The following is a 17,534-nucleotide window of genomic DNA, read 5'->3' on the forward strand; positions in this document are numbered from 1 at the left end:
TGCCACCACCCCATGTTTGCACTGCATATGATGACAGCTCTTTGTTTCCTTCATTTATTTTTTTCCAAGCCCCTAGATTTTATATTGCGATTGCTACCCCTTCCTGTTTATCACGTGGGGGTAGCTCCTTCCATCCTCCGAGAGTCATGTTTCCAGAATGGGACTTTTGACCACACACTTGGTGCCAAGTGCCAAAATTTGGGCTGGGAGGTCAATCCACTAGTGAATTTTTGTTTATCAATTTTTCTTACCTTCTTGGGTCAAATTATACGATTTTTTTTAGAAAAAGAAAGCAATAACAGTCCAACAGATGAATCTCTAACCTGGAATTGGGTTTTGATAAAAAAATAAAGAAAAAAACGAATTAAGGATTTGAGTGAAACTTTTGGCTTCAAGAGCTAGTAATATCCGCATCAGTGACAATTTTTAGCAGGTGGCGTCACACTATACCATGATCACAAAGCATTCTCTAGTTTTATTTGCACAAAGTAAAAACCTCACAAAAAGAAATGTCTTATTTAATAGAGGTAGGTCTTTTTCTTTGTTGTCCTTCAGCATTTTTCTGGTCTGAGTGAGATTTCATGTTCTACGTGACACCAGCAGTATCATTCTTTTGTTCTCTGAATCAGAGAACTTTGGTACTCTTTTTCTTCGATGGCGTAATGCCTTTGAAGGACAATTTTCACTTTGCTGAGTCATGCAGTACATGGTGTACTACCAAATTATATAAGCAGCCGTTTATTTTTACCAATTAAAGCAGGGTTCACAACAGAGTTGTAAACTAACTAGCATTAAAAAGTTACTGTCTCAGTGCTTACGGCCTAAAACGGAATTGGTGTTCTCAATGAATTAAGCACAGGTAGATGGAAGCCCCTCGATCGTGCATCCCCTTATACTGTTTGTGAAGCAAATGAAGTATTGAAGGTCCAATTCAGGAAAGGAAACGATGCAATTGACTTTACATCTGGTTATCTGGACCGGAATCATCCAAAATAGCCTACTTTTTCCTATAGTTACCCGCTTTGATACTTTGTCACAGAACCCATTCATCATATAATCTTTTATAGTACAATAATTTCTAAAGTTCATGTCTTATTTTTGTGCCAACAGGTGAGACAAGATTTAGTTCTAAATCTGACCTGAGAATGTGCTTCAGGATTTTTTTGCTGGCATGAAGGGACCAAAAATTTGCCATGAAGGTATAGGAATCTTGCCTTCCATTAGTCTGTCAAGTGCCAACCCTGGGGAATTTTATTGGCTACAAACCTAGATAAGCACTTTGTTCTTTGTCTCTAGAAAGCACACTTTCTTGAATATCAATGGAAATTGAATCTAGCACTGTATTTTTTTAAGCATTTTTCAGGGAAAAAATGGAAAAAGAAAATTGCTTCAAATTAGAAGGGGAAAAAGAATTGCTTAATTGGAAGGGTCTGAGAACCACCTCCTCATACTCTTGACTCCTCTAAGCTTCATGACAAGTTCTTCACGCTGAGCTTCTACTTCTGCGTATTTAAGGCTCATGTGGAGATAACGCTCGCGAATGTCTCTGAGCTCTGCCTCTAGAGATGATTTTGTTCGTTCATATTTTTCTTTTGCCACAACTTCACCTTCGATAGCTGATTTTTTAGGTGTGTTTGATTGATTTTTTCGACCTTCTGATAACCTGGAAGATAATGGCAGTGGGATTATCCATTAAAAGAGGAAAGAAAAGTTTCTTATTTATAGTTAACCAAAGATGAAGAAGGCTTATAAGCAGAACTAATGCAGCTGAACTTCATGCAAGGATAAATTACGGGCTTTAACATGTTCCTACTCCACTCACCTATTAAGACGAACTTTATACTTGTTATTGGCTTCCATAGCCTTCGCAAGTTCATTCTCAAGCAACTGAATCTTGGAGACAGGATCAACCCCAACAGCATGAGGACTTCCATCATGGAAATCGTAATTATTATCCTGGATTGAAAGATGAAAAGGTAATAGAATGCTCAAAAGGGGAGATGGAATGGAAGCATTTCGAAAAGAAATTTAGCAATTATACGATTTCATATAGGAATCAGCAAGATGCAAATGCAGTGACAAAAACTCAACTCTAAATCTAGCAATTATACGATTTCATAATTAAAGTCATTACCTCTCTTTTATGTTGGTTCCTGTGAGAATTGGACTGACGCTGCTTCTGTTTCTCTTCCGCTTTCAGTTTCAATTTTTCTTCGAGGGTTTGAGCTTTTATTAGAAGCCCATCGTTTTCCTCTTGAAGCTGTTCTATTTGCTGCTGAAATTGCCTGTTTGTTCGCTTGATCTGGTGAAGCTCATTTTTAAGCTCTGCATCCTGCGTCAGTAATGCCTCTTTTACCGTGAGGTCACCCTCCATCTTCACAAGTTTTTCTTCTAACGCTACGTTTTTATGTTTATAGTCTTCTAACTCTGATACAACCTTTTGCAAGGTAGAAATCTGCTCCACGATGGAATTTTTCTCTGCCTTTAAATCACTACATTCTCCAGATACTATTCGCAGTGAAGCTTCCAGTTTCTCTTTGTCAGATTTAATTGCATTGCGCTCATCTCTGAGAGCCAAAATGTTCTCCTGAAGATTTTCTATTTTCAGCAGCTGAACCTTCATATTGCTAGATTGCTCTGATACTAGCTGCCGTTCGTATTCAGAAACAGTAAGCTTTAGTTCAAGGTCATTCACAAAGGTTTTAAGTTTCCCTTCACTGGACTTGTAACTCTCCAACAACTTCAGAGCTTTTTCATGCTCGGTCATCAGTATTTCCTGGTTTTCTCTGGAGGCTGCAAGCTCATCCAACAGGTCTTCCATTTTTGTTTTATCTTCAGTTTGCAATTTCTTCAACTCATTCTCGGTACATTTCGTTTTAGATTCGGCTTCTTCAAGAGCCGACTCCAGCCTAACTTTGTCTACACGTAAACCAGAAATTTGATGTAGAGCATCATTAGCTGTTTTCTCTTTCTCATGATGCGTTGCAGAGAGTTGCATTGCAAGGTTTTCTACCTCTTGTCGAATATTCTCAACTTCATTTGTCTTCTCCAAATACAATTGATTCCAGGAGCTTTCTTCACGCCTCAGTTCCGCCTCAAGTTTCTTGTTTTTATCATGAATTGAGTCCAATTCCAAAGTTAGACTTTCCCCTTTATGTGCAAACTTTTCCATCATCAAAGTAAGATTTTTTTCCAAAACTTCAATTTTTTTGCTGCAATCAATCAAGTTTTTATCTGAGTCCTTTAATTTTGCCTCCAAGTGCGCACAATGCTCATCCAATTTTAACTTTTCCTTCCTCAACTCTCCAGCTGACTTCTGATGTGCATTGCATTCTTCTATGAGTGTCTCGGCAGTTGCTTGTAACTTTGTATTTGCTCTTCTCAGATATTCACACTTATCTTGAGAAGCTAACCACTGAACATGCTTATCCTGAAGCTTTTCTTCCATATCTGTTTTCTGAGGCTCCATCTCATTTCTAGATCTAGCTATCTCATCTTTCAGACTTGTGGCAAGTGATTTGGAATCCTCAAGTTGCATTCGAGATGAATCTCTCTCATCTTTCAAATCTTCTAGTTGAGCTTCCAAAAGGGATAGGCGTAATGACAATTGCTTATTTTCATCTTCCAGCTCTAATAAATGCATTTCAAGTTCATGTTTTACTCTTTCTAGCTCTGAAGACTTGCTCTCAAGAATTTTATAAGCGGAATCATCAGAATCCATGCTGCTTCTCAGCACCATCATGTCATTTCGCAGATCATCCAGGCACTTAGTAGCAATATCACTTTCTCCTTGGAGGACATCCAGTTTATCCTCTAGTTGAGCCTTTTCTTTTAGAAGATTAGACACCTCAGCTTCTAGTTTACATTGATTCCGTCTCAGTTCCACATTCTCCTCTTCCTTTGACCGCATAGTAGCCTCAAGTGTTTGTGTCTCAGTCCATTTTTGAGTTAACTCCTTTCCTACTTCCGTTACTTCAGCATCCAATTCCATTTTCTGACTTTCAAGTTCTTGAATATAACTATTATAATCACTTTGAATCTCCCTGAGAATTTTCTTTTTTAGCTTCTCTTCAAGATAAAGCATTTGTGACCTGTGTTCACTCACTTCAGACCCAGCACTAGCTGAAAGCTCATCAGGTGAAAAATCAGTGGATGCAACTCCTCCTTTGAAATTGTTCTTTGTTTCCTTTAGCTTGAGTAGTAATTCGAGGTTTTCATCTGTCAGCTCATTGCAATCACTTTCTAACTCCTCTAGTTTTGCTTTCAAGGCCTCAATTTCCCTGATCAGATGTGCATCACCTCCCTTTCTGGACTCCAGTTTCAAAGAATGTCTTTCCTTGAGAGACTCGGATAGCTTCACTTTCAAACTAACAATTTCTCTTTCTTTAGCTGCTAACGTACTTTTGTATTCTTCCTCAATATTCAAAAGGGCATCATTGTTCTGAGCCACTCCACTCTCCATGTCATCTTCTTTGTCCTTCAAGGCCTTTTCAAGAAGTTGTACCTTGGCCTGCAAATTCTTCTCTGATTCTTTTGATTGTTGCAGCTGGATCACTAAATTCCTATTTTCCTTTGTATTTAGTTGGATGGTATTTTCCAGTTTACTGATTTCTGACTGCAGGGATGAAATATTCTCCATGTCAACTCTTTGCTTTTCTATGGTCCCTTCCAGCTCCTGAAAAACTGAAACAAGCTCAATATTTGCATCTTGACTCCTCTTCAACTGCAAAGAGAGGTTATCATTGGACTCTTTCTGGAACCCAATTTCATTTTCCAATTCCTTCTGAATATGGGTTACACCTTCGTCCCGAACTGATGAATCTTCCAAGGTTGTTTGTTTCGCCATTGACTTCTCCAACAACAGTTTCATCTGTTCAACTTCTTTTCTTAGTCCATCACGTTCTGTATTTGCTGCTGATAGCTCCATGGTCAGATTTGCCTGATTCTTGGACTGGTCAAAGTGTTCTTTCCTCAATATGTCCAAGTCAAGCATTAATTTCTCGGCCTTCCTCTCCCACATCTTTGCTTCTGCATGAAGCTCTTCAATCGTTTTTTCTGCAGCTTCGAGAAGATTCTTAGAAGAATCTGTGACTCTCAAAGATGATGCAGAAAGCTCTTGCTGATTATCCAAAAAAGTGCTTTCTGAACCCATAATTTGTGAATCAAATGATGGATCATTTGATTGAGAAGGATCATCAAGATGACAATTCCCAAGAGGTAAACTATTTTGGGAGGTGGGAGAATCTCGTCTTTGTATCAGGTTCTGTGCATCACCACTCAAGTTGCTTACCGTAGAGAAACTTTCCCTACCTATGGAACTCTCTGCTGAATCATAGCTGTGATGTGAATCTGAAGTCGAGAAACTTGCTTCCTGCAGTGAAAGAACAAATTCTGTAAGTTTAAAGGAAAACAAGATGACAAACCTATTAAAAATGTCCTAAACTTCCGATTGAAGATTTATAAAAGACCAGATATATAGTTTTAGTTACTCGAGTAACAACATGATGCTTTGAGAATTGGTTAGGGATGTCAACGGGGTGGGTATCTTATAATTTTGAGATATCCGAACTCATCTTATTAAAAATTAATTACTTTAATTTTATTAACTATCCAAATAATTTAAAAATTACTACCTTAACCCTAACCTTAATACATTCCTACTACCCTATAATTACCCTAACCCGTTTAAATACCCGATTAAATAAAAAAATTATTATAATCTTCTTTATGGGTACCCAATTACCTAATTAACTTTTCTAATCTTATAACTTCTCTTTAAATTTATATGTTAGAAGTTTATATAAATAAAGGTATATATATACTATAATTAATAATTTTATGAGTTATAATTTTTACAATGTTAATACAAAATAAAAAGTAAATATATTTATATTTAAAATACATATATATATATATATATACACACGCATACATAAAAAATATTTTAATATATAAAATAATAATTATATTTCTTATAAATTAACACAATATATAAACTATATATATTAAAAGACATTATAAGTTAATTAATAATAATAGTTTCATGAATTAATTTAATCAATTATAAGGATTTGTTCTTAATTTCATGAAATTAAAAAAAAACATTTAGGTTCTAAAACTATTCTAATCTCAAAAGCTTTCTTTAAGTATATATATTATAAGATTATATAAATAATGGTATATATATTATAATTAATAATTTTATAAGTCATAATTTTTGTAATGTTAACACAAAATAAAAAGTAAATATATGTATATTAAAAGTATATATATAATAGTAATTATATTCCTTTATAATATGATATAATATTTAAATTATTTAAACATAATTAACAATCTAATAATTTTTTAATTTAAATATATTAATGTCATCATATTAATAATTAGAGTAATTATATTTTTCACATATTTGTTAGTTTTTAACAAAAAAAAATTACTTGTAAAGTTGATTGAAATTGTAAATTTTTAATTTAATTATTAAAATAATAATAAAATATTTATAAGTATTAATCGTGTTCGAATAACGGGTTCCCAATGAGTGGTACCCGAATCCTTTTATAGAGTACCCTAATTCGGTGTAATCGGATAGGGTACCCGTAGATACCCTATAATAAGGTACCCGTTGACATCCCTAGAATTAGTGACTCCAATCAATTAAAATTAGGTATTTCTGTTTTAGCCATCAATTAGATACAAATAATTTGGGGGTCGGGAATAGAATCCTGCATGGTTCCCGTTTGGTGATTGTTTAGACTAATCACCTAAATGCTCGTATACTTTGTCCGACAAAAACTGCGATTCTATTCCACCAACAATGTAAGGACTGATAACCAAAAGTTTATGATGAAGCTCATTAAACTCGATAATGCATAAAGCACATACTTGAGAAGTTCTAGATCTTTTTTGGTTCATCAAATCCATTAACAAATTTATATTTAAATAAACTATACATTAAAGCTAATTATATTAAGTTGTTATATGAGTCTATCTCTTATTGGTTGTTCATGTAATAATTCAAGAAGAAGAAAATGAGACCATAACGTACCCTGCTCTCAAGTTCTCCTTGGTGCGGGGCAGAGACCAAATCTTGACTAGGGGGCGATTCGACACTCTCTGGTCCATCCGAATTAAAGCTCATATGACTAGGGTCGGTGTTATTTTCTTCACCATGGGAATTTGTCTGCTTTGCTTCTTCATCCCTAAAATAATCCATATATAGCAAATCTTTATGATCTAATATAACATTTAAGAGGAAGAAAGAAAGAAAATCTGACCCAAGGGCACTGGATGATACAAACATGAGTTTTAATCTTGGTGTCAAACAATGAATTTTGACCTGCATATCAAAATCATAGGTGCAATGTCGTTAGAAACAAAAACTTAGCTTCAATTTATGTCTCATTCAGATTAGCAAAGTGCTTTGGCTTCTGCATTCTCGCTTTCATGTTACTAAAGAATGTTTTGAAATTATTAAGTCAAGTTAGATTTGTTTCAAGGACCGAATCAAATTTTGATTTGGTTTATATGTGTAAGCTTGATTTTCTATCTGAACGCCATTGCTATTGACCAGGGCACCTGAAATGTTTGACAGGATGCTTCCCACGGCTAATGTGACCTGAAATGATTCCAGGGCATGAGAAAAAAGTGGTTGTTTTGCTTTGAAGTAAGTAGGTGAAAGCTTTGATTAGGGCCACTGCCCCTCCCTTGTACCAAACAACAGACAGTAGGTGAAAGTGTTTTGGAAATAATTTAGACACTGTTCATTTCAAGAAAAATGAAGTGAACTTGGTAAGTGACTGATAGCGATCATCTTTCTAAGATTTAGATTAACTACATCTCTTCCCAAACGTAAATTGTAACTACTAACAAGTCGCATTCATAAGGGCTAAGGTTTCCCTAATTAAGAGCGTTGAAGAAATTTTTTACTTGTGTGCAAAAGTTTTCATCCAATAATCTTTGTAACTGCTGGCATATGTTTTTAATGCAATGTTAACCATATTGTTTTCGAGTTAAACATGTTAATACAATGAATGATTGATTTAGCCATTAAAGAAAGGTTTACTCGCAGGACCCTGACTCCTATGGGCAGCCCCACCGCTTTACAACGGGCCAGGTACAACGAGTTACCATAATTTTTTCATTTTGGTGACCAAGGAATCACGAATATCATCTCTTCTGTATGGCTGACATTTTAAATTTTCTCTTTATAACGGAAGATAAGAGGGAAAATTAAATAAAAGCAAAATTAGAAGCAAAAATGAGGGGAAAGAAAAAGATTTTGTAACAAATTAAGAAGAGATGCCGGATATGCAAACAAGACATCTGCAGTGAAGAGAAAAACAAGTAGAGAACTCGGAGGGTTGATACTCACTAGCAAATTTGTCCCATGGTTACATTTTTTCAGTGGCAATGAAACTGGAACAACGGCGGTTGAACTTATATAGTCAGTCATATTCACTGTAGCCTCTCCAAGAATGCCAGATCTAGCTGATCCCTACAATCCAACATTCAATTTGCAATGTTATCGTCTATTACTTCACTCAATTCAATCGGACATGATCCATAGATAAACATGGCCGGATCAAGTTTACAAGAACGAATATACAGAAGAATGCGTCACACCACCAAAAGAAGAAGGATGTTCAAAATTAAATTCAATCACGGAACAGAAACGATCCTTGCAAACTATGATCAGCATTTACCATGGCAACAACAAGCTTGAAGAGACAATCCTCCATCACATTGGAAGCCTCGTTTCGTGAGACCCATATAGATTCTGGCAGAGCCTCTGTCCATTGACAAGTCCCATTTCGGACTACTGCTTTGCTTGTCTTTGCAATGGTTTTTCCATTCTCCACAGAGATTATGGACATAAACAACCTGTCCCATCCTTTTGGTACCTAGCACAAAACCCCAGAAAAACACAGTATTTCACTCGATTAATATTCAAACGAAAGCACTAAACTGGGAAAAAAAAAAAAGAAAGAAAATGGCAGTATGAATTACCTGAACCGCTTTGAAGTTGGAGAATCTAAAATCTATCTTTTCCCCTGATTTAGTTGGCCTTGTTTTGTGCAACCTGAACATTGTTTTCCCAGCTTTTTCTAAATCTTTTCCTTCTGAATTAATTAGGAAAATCTGGAGATAGCGTAGCAACAATACTACCACTATTTCTATTGTATTACCACCTAAAGGGAGATTGTTAGCTTGCTGGTCATTGTTGTGAAGCATACTCGTCAACTTTATTTCCTTCCTACGCAGAAACACTATGGTGTACCAAAAGTCATACTACTACCCTTGCACCACTCTGAAACTGACACATGTACAAAAAGTCAACTTTGAAGTAAAGACTTTGGGACGGCTCAAAATAATTGGCTGGTCCCCAAAGTTGGAATGGGCGTCTGAACAAACTGGACATAACTGCCGTGAGACAAAAGTACAACAAAGGTTGGTTGATTAAACAAGATTCCACTGCCTAATCATTAGACAGCGAGACAAACATGAAATCAATATGCTATTAAGTTTGCTTACTTCCAACTTAGTGTTGTTCGATGCATTCCATCTCTATGAGAAGTTGTCTTTATCTTATCCTTGTATGTGCCAAACACTTTCTCTTGTACTTGGCGATGCAATAAGGTATTATAACATGGGTATTGGGTAGGGTAATGCTACTTGTTTTAACCTTTTTGTCTTGATTTTTTGTTAAAAATTATATATTGGACTAAATTAAAGCTGTGCTTTACCAAATTATGAGTCGTCAATTTATTCATAAATAAATAAATATTTAATGTTCAATTAACAAAATATTATCATATTAATAAAACTATTGGGACAAATAATATCTACCATAATATTATCCCACGCATAGGCAATTATTTGAAGTCTATTAATGAGTTTTAATGCATGTCACGTGGGCATTGAACATTAATATATCATTTGAATAATTTCTTATTTATGGTCATTTACATAGTATGCATAAGGTGAAATCAGGGGGTTGGCGGGCCTATCCCCTTTGGCTTGTTAATATTAAAAAAGTCAAAATATCTAGAAAGTCTTCAATTAAATTTTTCTATTCAAAATTGTAATAATTTAATCTCTTAATTTTAAAAATTACTTTAATTTAATCCCTCTTTCAACAGTATCCAATTTTACTGTTAAAAAAAATAACATCAGCATTGATGTGACATTAACATGATGAAAAAAATTTATTTAATCTTTTTATATTATTGTATTTTAATATAATACAAGTTATTCATTTAAATTTGATTTTAAGTATGAAATTTTTTTCAAATTTTTTTTTATAAAAGAAGAATTTAAACTTAATTTTTGTAAAAAAGATAAATTAATACACATATTCTAAAATCAAATAATAAATAAAAAATATTTATATATTTTTTAACATGTAAATCTTTTACACTTAAGTATTTGACTTATTAATAACTATATCTATAATCTACTTAAATATTTGTATTTTTTAAATAATTTTTTTAATTTAATCTCTCAACATCTCAATTTTATTCAATTTATTCCATGTATTATATATTTTTGTTCAATTTAATCCCTATAACATGACATAAATTTTTTTGATCAACCACGTGGCACTGACACGTTAACATATCAGTGCCACGTCAGTATTGCCACACTATTATATTTGTGCTACGTGGCACTGCAACGTCATCAAGTCTGCACCATGTGGCATGCCATGTCATCATGTTGGTGTCATGTTATTAAAATGTGCCACGTTAGCACCACGTCAACGCTGACATTATTTCTTTTAACAACAAAATTGAATGCCATTAAGAGAAAGAACTAAATTGAAGCAATTCTCAAAATCGAAAAACTAAATTATTACGATTTTAAGTAGAGTGACTAAATTTAACAAAATGCCCTAATACAGGGATTTCTCAAATATTTTGACCAAACTAAAAGCACAGGTGTTTCATTGAAAAAATATATATATATAAAAATCCACTTTGTCCCTCTTAAAAATTGGTCCCATTACCAAACATGTTATTATGGTTTCATTTAATAATCAAAAAATGATTTATTGAATTTTTTTGTAAAAATATTTTATTAAAAAAGTTGTTGAAAATATTTTTTATTATTTAGATATGCTGTCGAAAATATTTTTCTTTATAACTCATCTTTAGAAAATTTTCCATCTTACTACCATGACACCAAAAAAAATCAACATTTATCAATTATACAAAACATCTAAAATATTTTTTAATATTAAAAATATTATATATAAATAATATTTTAATTTATTTATTTCTTCATATTGTTATATTGATTATTTTGTTAAGTGAATAAATCATAAATTGAAAAATTAAAAAAAATGAGTGATTTTTATATGTGAAAAATTTGTTTTCTTTCGTATATAAATTTTTTCTTTAATCTGTTACAAAAAAATTATTTTCTTTTCATTTTTTGTCATGTAAACTCGAATATGATAGAGATGAGCGATTTCAATAGTTTTCATTCAAAAAAAAGATATTTTAAATAAAAAATTTTTTATAAAAGATTAATAAAAATGTAATAAAGAAATTAAGATTTATTTAAAAAATTTGACAAAATAAAGGTTTACCAAAATTATTTTCACTGAAAAGTAAAAGTTTTATTTAAGACTTACCTTTGTGATTGTTTTGTGGCCATACGCAGACAAATCCAGTCGCACAAGTCTGCCAAAAGCCCAAAAAGGGGAATTGCAGCTTGGGTTGGCAAGCCATCATCAAGGGGCCTCTTAAAAAACTTGATCCAACAACGTTAAACTTGAATCCATCCTCGCCGTCGAGCGCCGAAAAGGCTAAAACCCAATCAAGAAAAGCTTGTTAGTTGTTGTTCGTTAGCCTTGGGTTGTTGTTATTAATAAAGCTCGTGACGTGTTTAAGCCTCGGCTGTTGTCTTGGATACACTTTTTGTTCTTAAAATAGACCACAAACCAGACATCTTGGAGCGACGGAACTGAACTCAATTCAAGCGAACTTGACAGTGTTTCATCCTAAAACGTATCCAACAAACCATGCGCTCTTGTGTTGCTCTTAGCTCTATAACCTTCCCTTCCCTTCCTCCTCGAAGACTGACCATTAATATTCCACTTCAATCTTTCTCAGTTAAATCCTCCATTGAAAAAACTCCCACCACCAAACCCAAACCGACAAGCCCTTCAAAGTCCACCTCTTGGGTCAGCCCCAATTGGCTTACTTCTTTGACCAAGTCCTTAACAATTGGCTCCAACGATGATTCACGAATACCCATATCCAGTGCTCAGTTGGAGGATGTCTCTGAACTTCTTGGTGGTGCCTTGTTTTTGCCTTTGTTTAAGTGGATGAATGAGTATGGACCTATCTATCGGCTTGCTGCTGGTCCTAGGAATTTTGTGGTGGTTAGTGACCCTGCCATTGCAAAGCATGTTTTGAGGAATTATGGCAAGTATGCTAAAGGACTTGTCTCTGAGGTCTCCGAATTTCTTTTTGGATCGGGTTTAGCCATTGCTGAAGGTTCTCTTTGGACGGTAATATCTGTTTCCCTTACTGCATTGCAAAGAATTGGCTATTTGAGTGAATGTAGTTGTGTTCTTTTTTTTTTACCAAAATTTATATTGCTTCTTTGCTGTGCAAGTTCTCTGTTACAACTAGAAGATTTTTTGTTTCCCAGCTTAAACATTATGTTACTAGGCTGAATATTTTAAATATCATTCCTTCATCATGCGCTTTGATGCAAGCTTTGATAGTTATGTGTTAGTAGTATGTTTACATTATAATCTAGATCTTCTTAAATAGAGTGTTAGCAAATTGGTGTAGAACTATTACATACTAAGAAAAAGGAGTGAAATCCCTTGTAGGTTGATTGCTCGGCCTACTTCTTTTGTCAAAGTGAAGGCTTATTGTCCTGATTAACTTCTACAAATAATCAATCTATGTATAACTATTAGAAACTGGTTATGTCATGTACTCTAGTTAAATTTAATTTCTCTTTCACTTTGAGCATGAAAAATCTGATTTGTAATAGGTGAGGCGCAGGGCTGTGGTTCCATCTCTTCACAAGAAGTATTTGTCTGTTATGGTTGACCGGGTATTTTGCAAATGTGCTGAGAGATTGGTACAGAAGCTGCAACCTTTTGCATTTGATGGCACTGCTGTAAACATGGAAGAAAAGTTTTCTCAATTGACTCTTGATGTCATTGGTCTGTCAGTATTCAATTATAATTTTGATTCATTGACATCTGACAGCCCTGTCATTGATGCAGTTTACACTGCACTGAAAGAGGCAGAGTTACGATCCACAGATATTTTACCCTATTGGAAGGTAGGTTCCTGTTCATTTCCTTATTTAGCTTTTCATGTTTGTTGTTTTGGTGACAAACTGTCATTTATGTTTGTTGCAGATTAGAGCTTTGTGCAAGGTAATTCCAAGACAAATAAAGGCTGAACAAGCAGTTACAGTCATTAGGAGAACTGTTGAAGAACTTATAATAAAGTGCAAAGAGATTGTGGAAAGGGAAGGTGAAAGAATTGATGAGGAGGAATACGTAAATGATGCTGATCCGAGTATCCTTCGCTTCTTGCTTGCAAGCAGGGAAGAGGTCTAACACTACTCTTTACTTCTTTATTTCTGATTTCTTTTGCTTTTGATAATGAATTGTGGTCTTGCTTTCATGTTGAGCATACTACAAGTTGTGGACGTCCTGTTTAAGCAGGAGTAATAAGTCATATGTAAAGGATATCACATCAGTTTCTTTGTAAAGCATTTAGCATTTAACATTATACCGTGTGACATTTACAATGACCAATTATTCTGACTATGTGAGACCTACATATATTAGTTTAGTAAAATGCTTATCATTGGTAGCTTCCTGTTTCACTAGATCTTGCTTTTAGTTTAATATGCAATTAAATAAGATTTTAAATTGAGCTTCAATGATATTTTTTGGACTTGTTTGTTGAGTGATGTACATAATCATCAGATAAATTTTTGTACAACTCTTCAAATATTTGGTTACGAAACCATAATAATAAGAAATTTATGTAATTAAGATAGCATCCTACTCAAGGAATTATTTGGCCACAATCTTTTATATTGGACAGCAAATTCATGTGTATAAGATCTGCCTGTGGTTTAGCTGTTAACTACAATTTTTCTTTTTGTTGATATAGAAGACTTTAATAGTAAATTTTCAAGGAATCTCACCCCCCAATCCTTCTTTTCCTTTATTGTGGACACTTGGCTTCATGGTCTTGTGATGATGGCTTCCATCTGTTACAGGTTTCAAGCATGCAATTACGAGATGACCTTTTATCAATGTTAGTTGCGGGTCATGAGACTACTGGTTCAGTGCTGACATGGACACTGTATCTTCTAAGTAAGGTACTTTTCCTCTGTCTGCTTAATTTGTTGTTCAATTTGCTATCTTTGGAGTTTAGCTGCAAAGCAAAACTCTGTCCTTTACAGTGTGAAAGTACTTCTGCTTCTCCCTGGTTTATGTCGCACTTCATATTTGCATATAGTCCAGGCTAGTACTTTCATAATGGAAATATAACTACCTCAAAATAACAATGTCAGAGAATATGAAAAGAAATTTGTAAGTTGAACAATGGTTTTGTCATGTTTGGCTTCTGTCTTCTATATCCTGCTTGTGCTTTGCGAAGATTCCTTTGTTTGCAGGGATTGATGAAATTTGCTGCTAAGAGTAAATTGGGAGACAAATGTTTATGATAGACAGATGAACATGGGGTTTTGACTTCTATCATTGCCCCATGCATCACATTACTAAGGATTTCTTTTGCAGTTCTGGTCATTTCCAGAAATCTAAAGTTTTATGTCAAGTGACAGTAAACTGCTTTTAGCATAATTCACTTAAGGCCCATCTGCCTTTTTTTCCCTATTTTAACTTTCCCCATCTGCTGGATAAGCCCAGAGGCCAATGTGTTCTTAGCAACCTGTATGTGGCAAATGTGAGAGGTAGCTAGGTTGTAGTAAACATCTCTGGGAGCACACAATTACACATTACAACAATGCACACAACAGATATATCTTTTGTGGTCATCAAATAGTATCAGGCCACAATTACTCATTCCAACCATGCACATGGCAGTGTTATCATATCTTAGGAAGATGTTTCTTTTACAGTCATCATATAGAATCAGGCCTTTATCTTAACTATCAACAATTGGTAACATAATATCATTCTACCATTAAAATGCATCACAATTAAAAATCTAGAACAGTTCTAACTTTCTTAGTAACCTTTTCAAGCTTTACGTTCCCTGGCATCTGCCAAAATTCTTGAAAGCCTTTAGCTTCTAGCATTTAATGAATCATGACTGCATGTTTTGTCAATTTTTTGCTTAGAAATCATAGATATAGCTGATGAGGGATGTTCTAAAATGAGAATGTGACTAACGTTATTTTGTTCTTCCATCTTGTAATGCAGGATTCCTCCACATTGCTCAAAGCACGAGAAGAAGTTGACAGAGTCTTAAAGGGAAGGCCTCCTGCCTATGAAGACATAAAGGATCTCAAGTTTCTAACTAGATGCATAACTGAGTCATTGCGTCTATACCCACACCCTCCTGTAAGTTTTAACCTGTACTTCAGCTTCCTTTAAAGTAAATTAATATGATACCAAACAGACAATAAAGACTGACCTAGAAACTTTTTTAGTATTAGATCTTCTTTACTAATTGGCTTAATTTTTTATGATGTACTCTTAGGTCTTGATAAGGAGAGCTCAAGTCGATGACATTCTTCCTGGAAACTATAAAGTTAAAGCTGGTCAAGACATAATGATTTCAGTCTATAATATACATCATTCTTCACAGGTTCTAGCTTATGTTCTGCATTTTGTAATATTTTTTCCTAGTTAGACATACCATACCGGTTGCTTTTTAATTTCATGAAGTTTTGCTTAACTGAAGGATGCAAGTTACTTAATTTATTTTGGGTAAATTTGAAATTCAGTAAATTTTCACCTACACAACTTGCTAGAAGGAAATGGGTTTGCTCCATAATGTGAATCCTGTGTGAAATGCCTCATTTTCCCTAATTAGCATCCTACATATCAAAGTGTACCTGCCCTTTCTTTTTGTTCAATTTGTAGAGTGCATATTGATCTTGTAAAATTTTTTGTTTCCTTCAAATTGTAAACATTTTGAGTTTTCAAATTTCTAATCCGGTCAATTTGTTCGCCTGTAAATCAGGGAGATTTATTATTAAAATCTTCTATTGTCTTTGGCAGCAATAGCTGAAGATTGCTATGCTATACTTATTGTGTCATTTCTCTCTCTTTCTTTCCCAGGTCTGGGAGAGAGCTGAAGAGTTTGTGCCCGAAAGGTTTGACTTGGAAAGCCCAGTCCCTAATGAAACAAATACAGATTACAGGTACTCAAAATTTCTACTAGTTCAGTTCCCTGGTGTCCTCTTCTCATTTGCTTTACATTAGCCTATTGTATCAATATGCTGATAATATATTAAAACGTGTTCCTCAGGTTCATTCCATTTAGCGGAGGGCCTCGTAAGTGTGTTGGTGATCAGTTTGCTTTACTGGAAGCTATTGTGGCTCTTGCAATTTTTCTTCAACGCTTGAATTTTGAGCTGGTTCCTGATCAGGACATTAGTATGACCACCGGAGCCACAATACATACAACAAATGTAATTCTCCTCATAAACTACCTGTTTCTTAAGCATAAGAACTCATCACATAGATTTGTTGACAAGGTGCTTTTTGTTGCAGGGTATGTACATGAAACTCAGTGAACGGAGGTCTAAATTTGATATTAGTTCACCAACTTCTTCGAAGTGAGTAGTAAATTTGTTTAGTATTGAATCGTTTCATGTTATGGTAACGCACCATAGCGGAAAGAAGGAAGTACAATGATTTTTGGGCTGTGAATGAAATTAATGTCAATTTTCCAATTTATGTTTGCTGCAATTACAGGTAAATGCAAGAAAAATGTGTAGACACATAAATCATAAAATAAAAATAAATATAAATAAAATAAAATACAAAAAATAATAAAAAATCAAAAAAAATAAAAAAAAATCGGGATGGTTGGGCGTACGCCCAGCCATCCCGTCGCCGTCCCATCCCCCACCCACTACGCGGGATGGGGGGTTCTGGCCACCAACCCCAGGGGTGCCAGAACCCCCCCCTCACCGGGTTGTCCAAAAATTTGGACAACCCGGCTCTTTAAAACCCTGCGAAAAGCAAAAAACAACGGTTAGCCACAACACGAAAAAATCAAAAAATCATCAAGAGCAATTAGCCACAGAAAAGAGAGAGAAAAGAACACAAAAGAAAAACAAAGAGAAAAGGGGAGATCTGAGAGAAAGAGAGAGAGGTCGTCGGAAGGGTGAGATCTGAGCGAAGAGAGAGAGAGATCGACGGAAGGGTGAGATCTGAGAGGAGAGAGAGAGGCCGACGAGAAGGGAAGGGTTCGGCCAACGGAAGGCGAAGCGATTCGCCGGCGAAGAGAGAAGAAAGGAGAGTTTTAGAGAGAAGGGAGAGGAAACGCTAGAGAGAGAAACTGAAAGGC

General features: G+C 34.8%; 2 protein-coding genes across 2 annotated transcripts; one reads left to right on the top strand and one right to left on the bottom strand.

Annotated features, from left to right (window-relative positions):
• Window positions 1–1,187: 1,187 nt before the first annotated feature.
• On the bottom strand, window positions 1,188–9,162 carry LOC18598091 (uncharacterized). Its single transcript, XM_018120597.2, has 8 exons — window positions 9,007–9,162; window positions 8,703–8,900; window positions 8,372–8,494; window positions 7,299–7,336; window positions 7,046–7,199; window positions 2,135–5,371; window positions 1,823–1,956; window positions 1,188–1,663 (listed from the first exon to the last, which is right to left on the bottom strand). Exons 1-8 carry the CDS (start codon window positions 9,085–9,087, stop codon window positions 1,417–1,419), a joined length of 4,212 nt encoding a protein of 1,403 aa, XP_017976086.2. The 5' UTR covers window positions 9,088–9,162; the 3' UTR covers window positions 1,188–1,416.
• A 2,575-nt stretch (window positions 9,163–11,737) lies between these two features.
• On the top strand, window positions 11,738–16,914 carry LUT1 (Cytochrome P450 superfamily protein). Its single transcript, XM_018122466.2, has 9 exons — window positions 11,738–12,514; window positions 13,012–13,308; window positions 13,388–13,585; window positions 14,266–14,367; window positions 15,434–15,574; window positions 15,714–15,821; window positions 16,298–16,380; window positions 16,488–16,650; window positions 16,733–16,914. Exons 1-9 carry the CDS (start codon window positions 12,023–12,025, stop codon window positions 16,799–16,801), a joined length of 1,653 nt encoding a protein of 550 aa, XP_017977955.2. The 5' UTR covers window positions 11,738–12,022; the 3' UTR covers window positions 16,802–16,914.
• Window positions 16,915–17,534: the final 620 nt, after the last annotated feature.

Source organism: Theobroma cacao, chromosome 5 (genome assembly GCF_053813885.1).
Source record: "Theobroma cacao isolate CCN51 chromosome 5, ASM5381388v1, whole genome shotgun sequence".
Classification (NCBI taxonomy): Eukaryota; Viridiplantae; Streptophyta; class Magnoliopsida; order Malvales; family Malvaceae; genus Theobroma; species Theobroma cacao.

Excerpts from the sequence above, each read along its gene's own strand:
- LOC18598091 (XM_018120597.2), bottom strand. The coding sequence starts at position 9,087 with ATGTTCAGGTTGCACAAAACAAGGCCAACTAAATCAGGGGAAAAGATA. Across the intron at positions 8,495-8,702 it reads TCAAGCTTGTTGTTGCCATG|GGATCAGCTAGATCTGGCAT; the intron begins GTAAATGCTGAT and ends GTTGGATTGTAG. Across the intron at positions 1,664-1,822 it reads TATAAAGTTCGTCTTAATAG|GTTATCAGAAGGTCGAAAAA; the intron begins GTGAGTGGAGTA and ends ATTATCTTCCAG.
- LUT1 (XM_018122466.2), top strand. The coding sequence starts at position 12,023 with ATGCGCTCTTGTGTTGCTCTTAGCTCTATAACCTTCCCTTCCCTTCCT. Across the intron at positions 13,586-14,265 it reads TGCTTGCAAGCAGGGAAGAG|GTTTCAAGCATGCAATTACG; the intron begins GTCTAACACTAC and ends CATCTGTTACAG. Across the intron at positions 14,368-15,433 it reads CACTGTATCTTCTAAGTAAG|GATTCCTCCACATTGCTCAA; the intron begins GTACTTTTCCTC and ends CTTGTAATGCAG.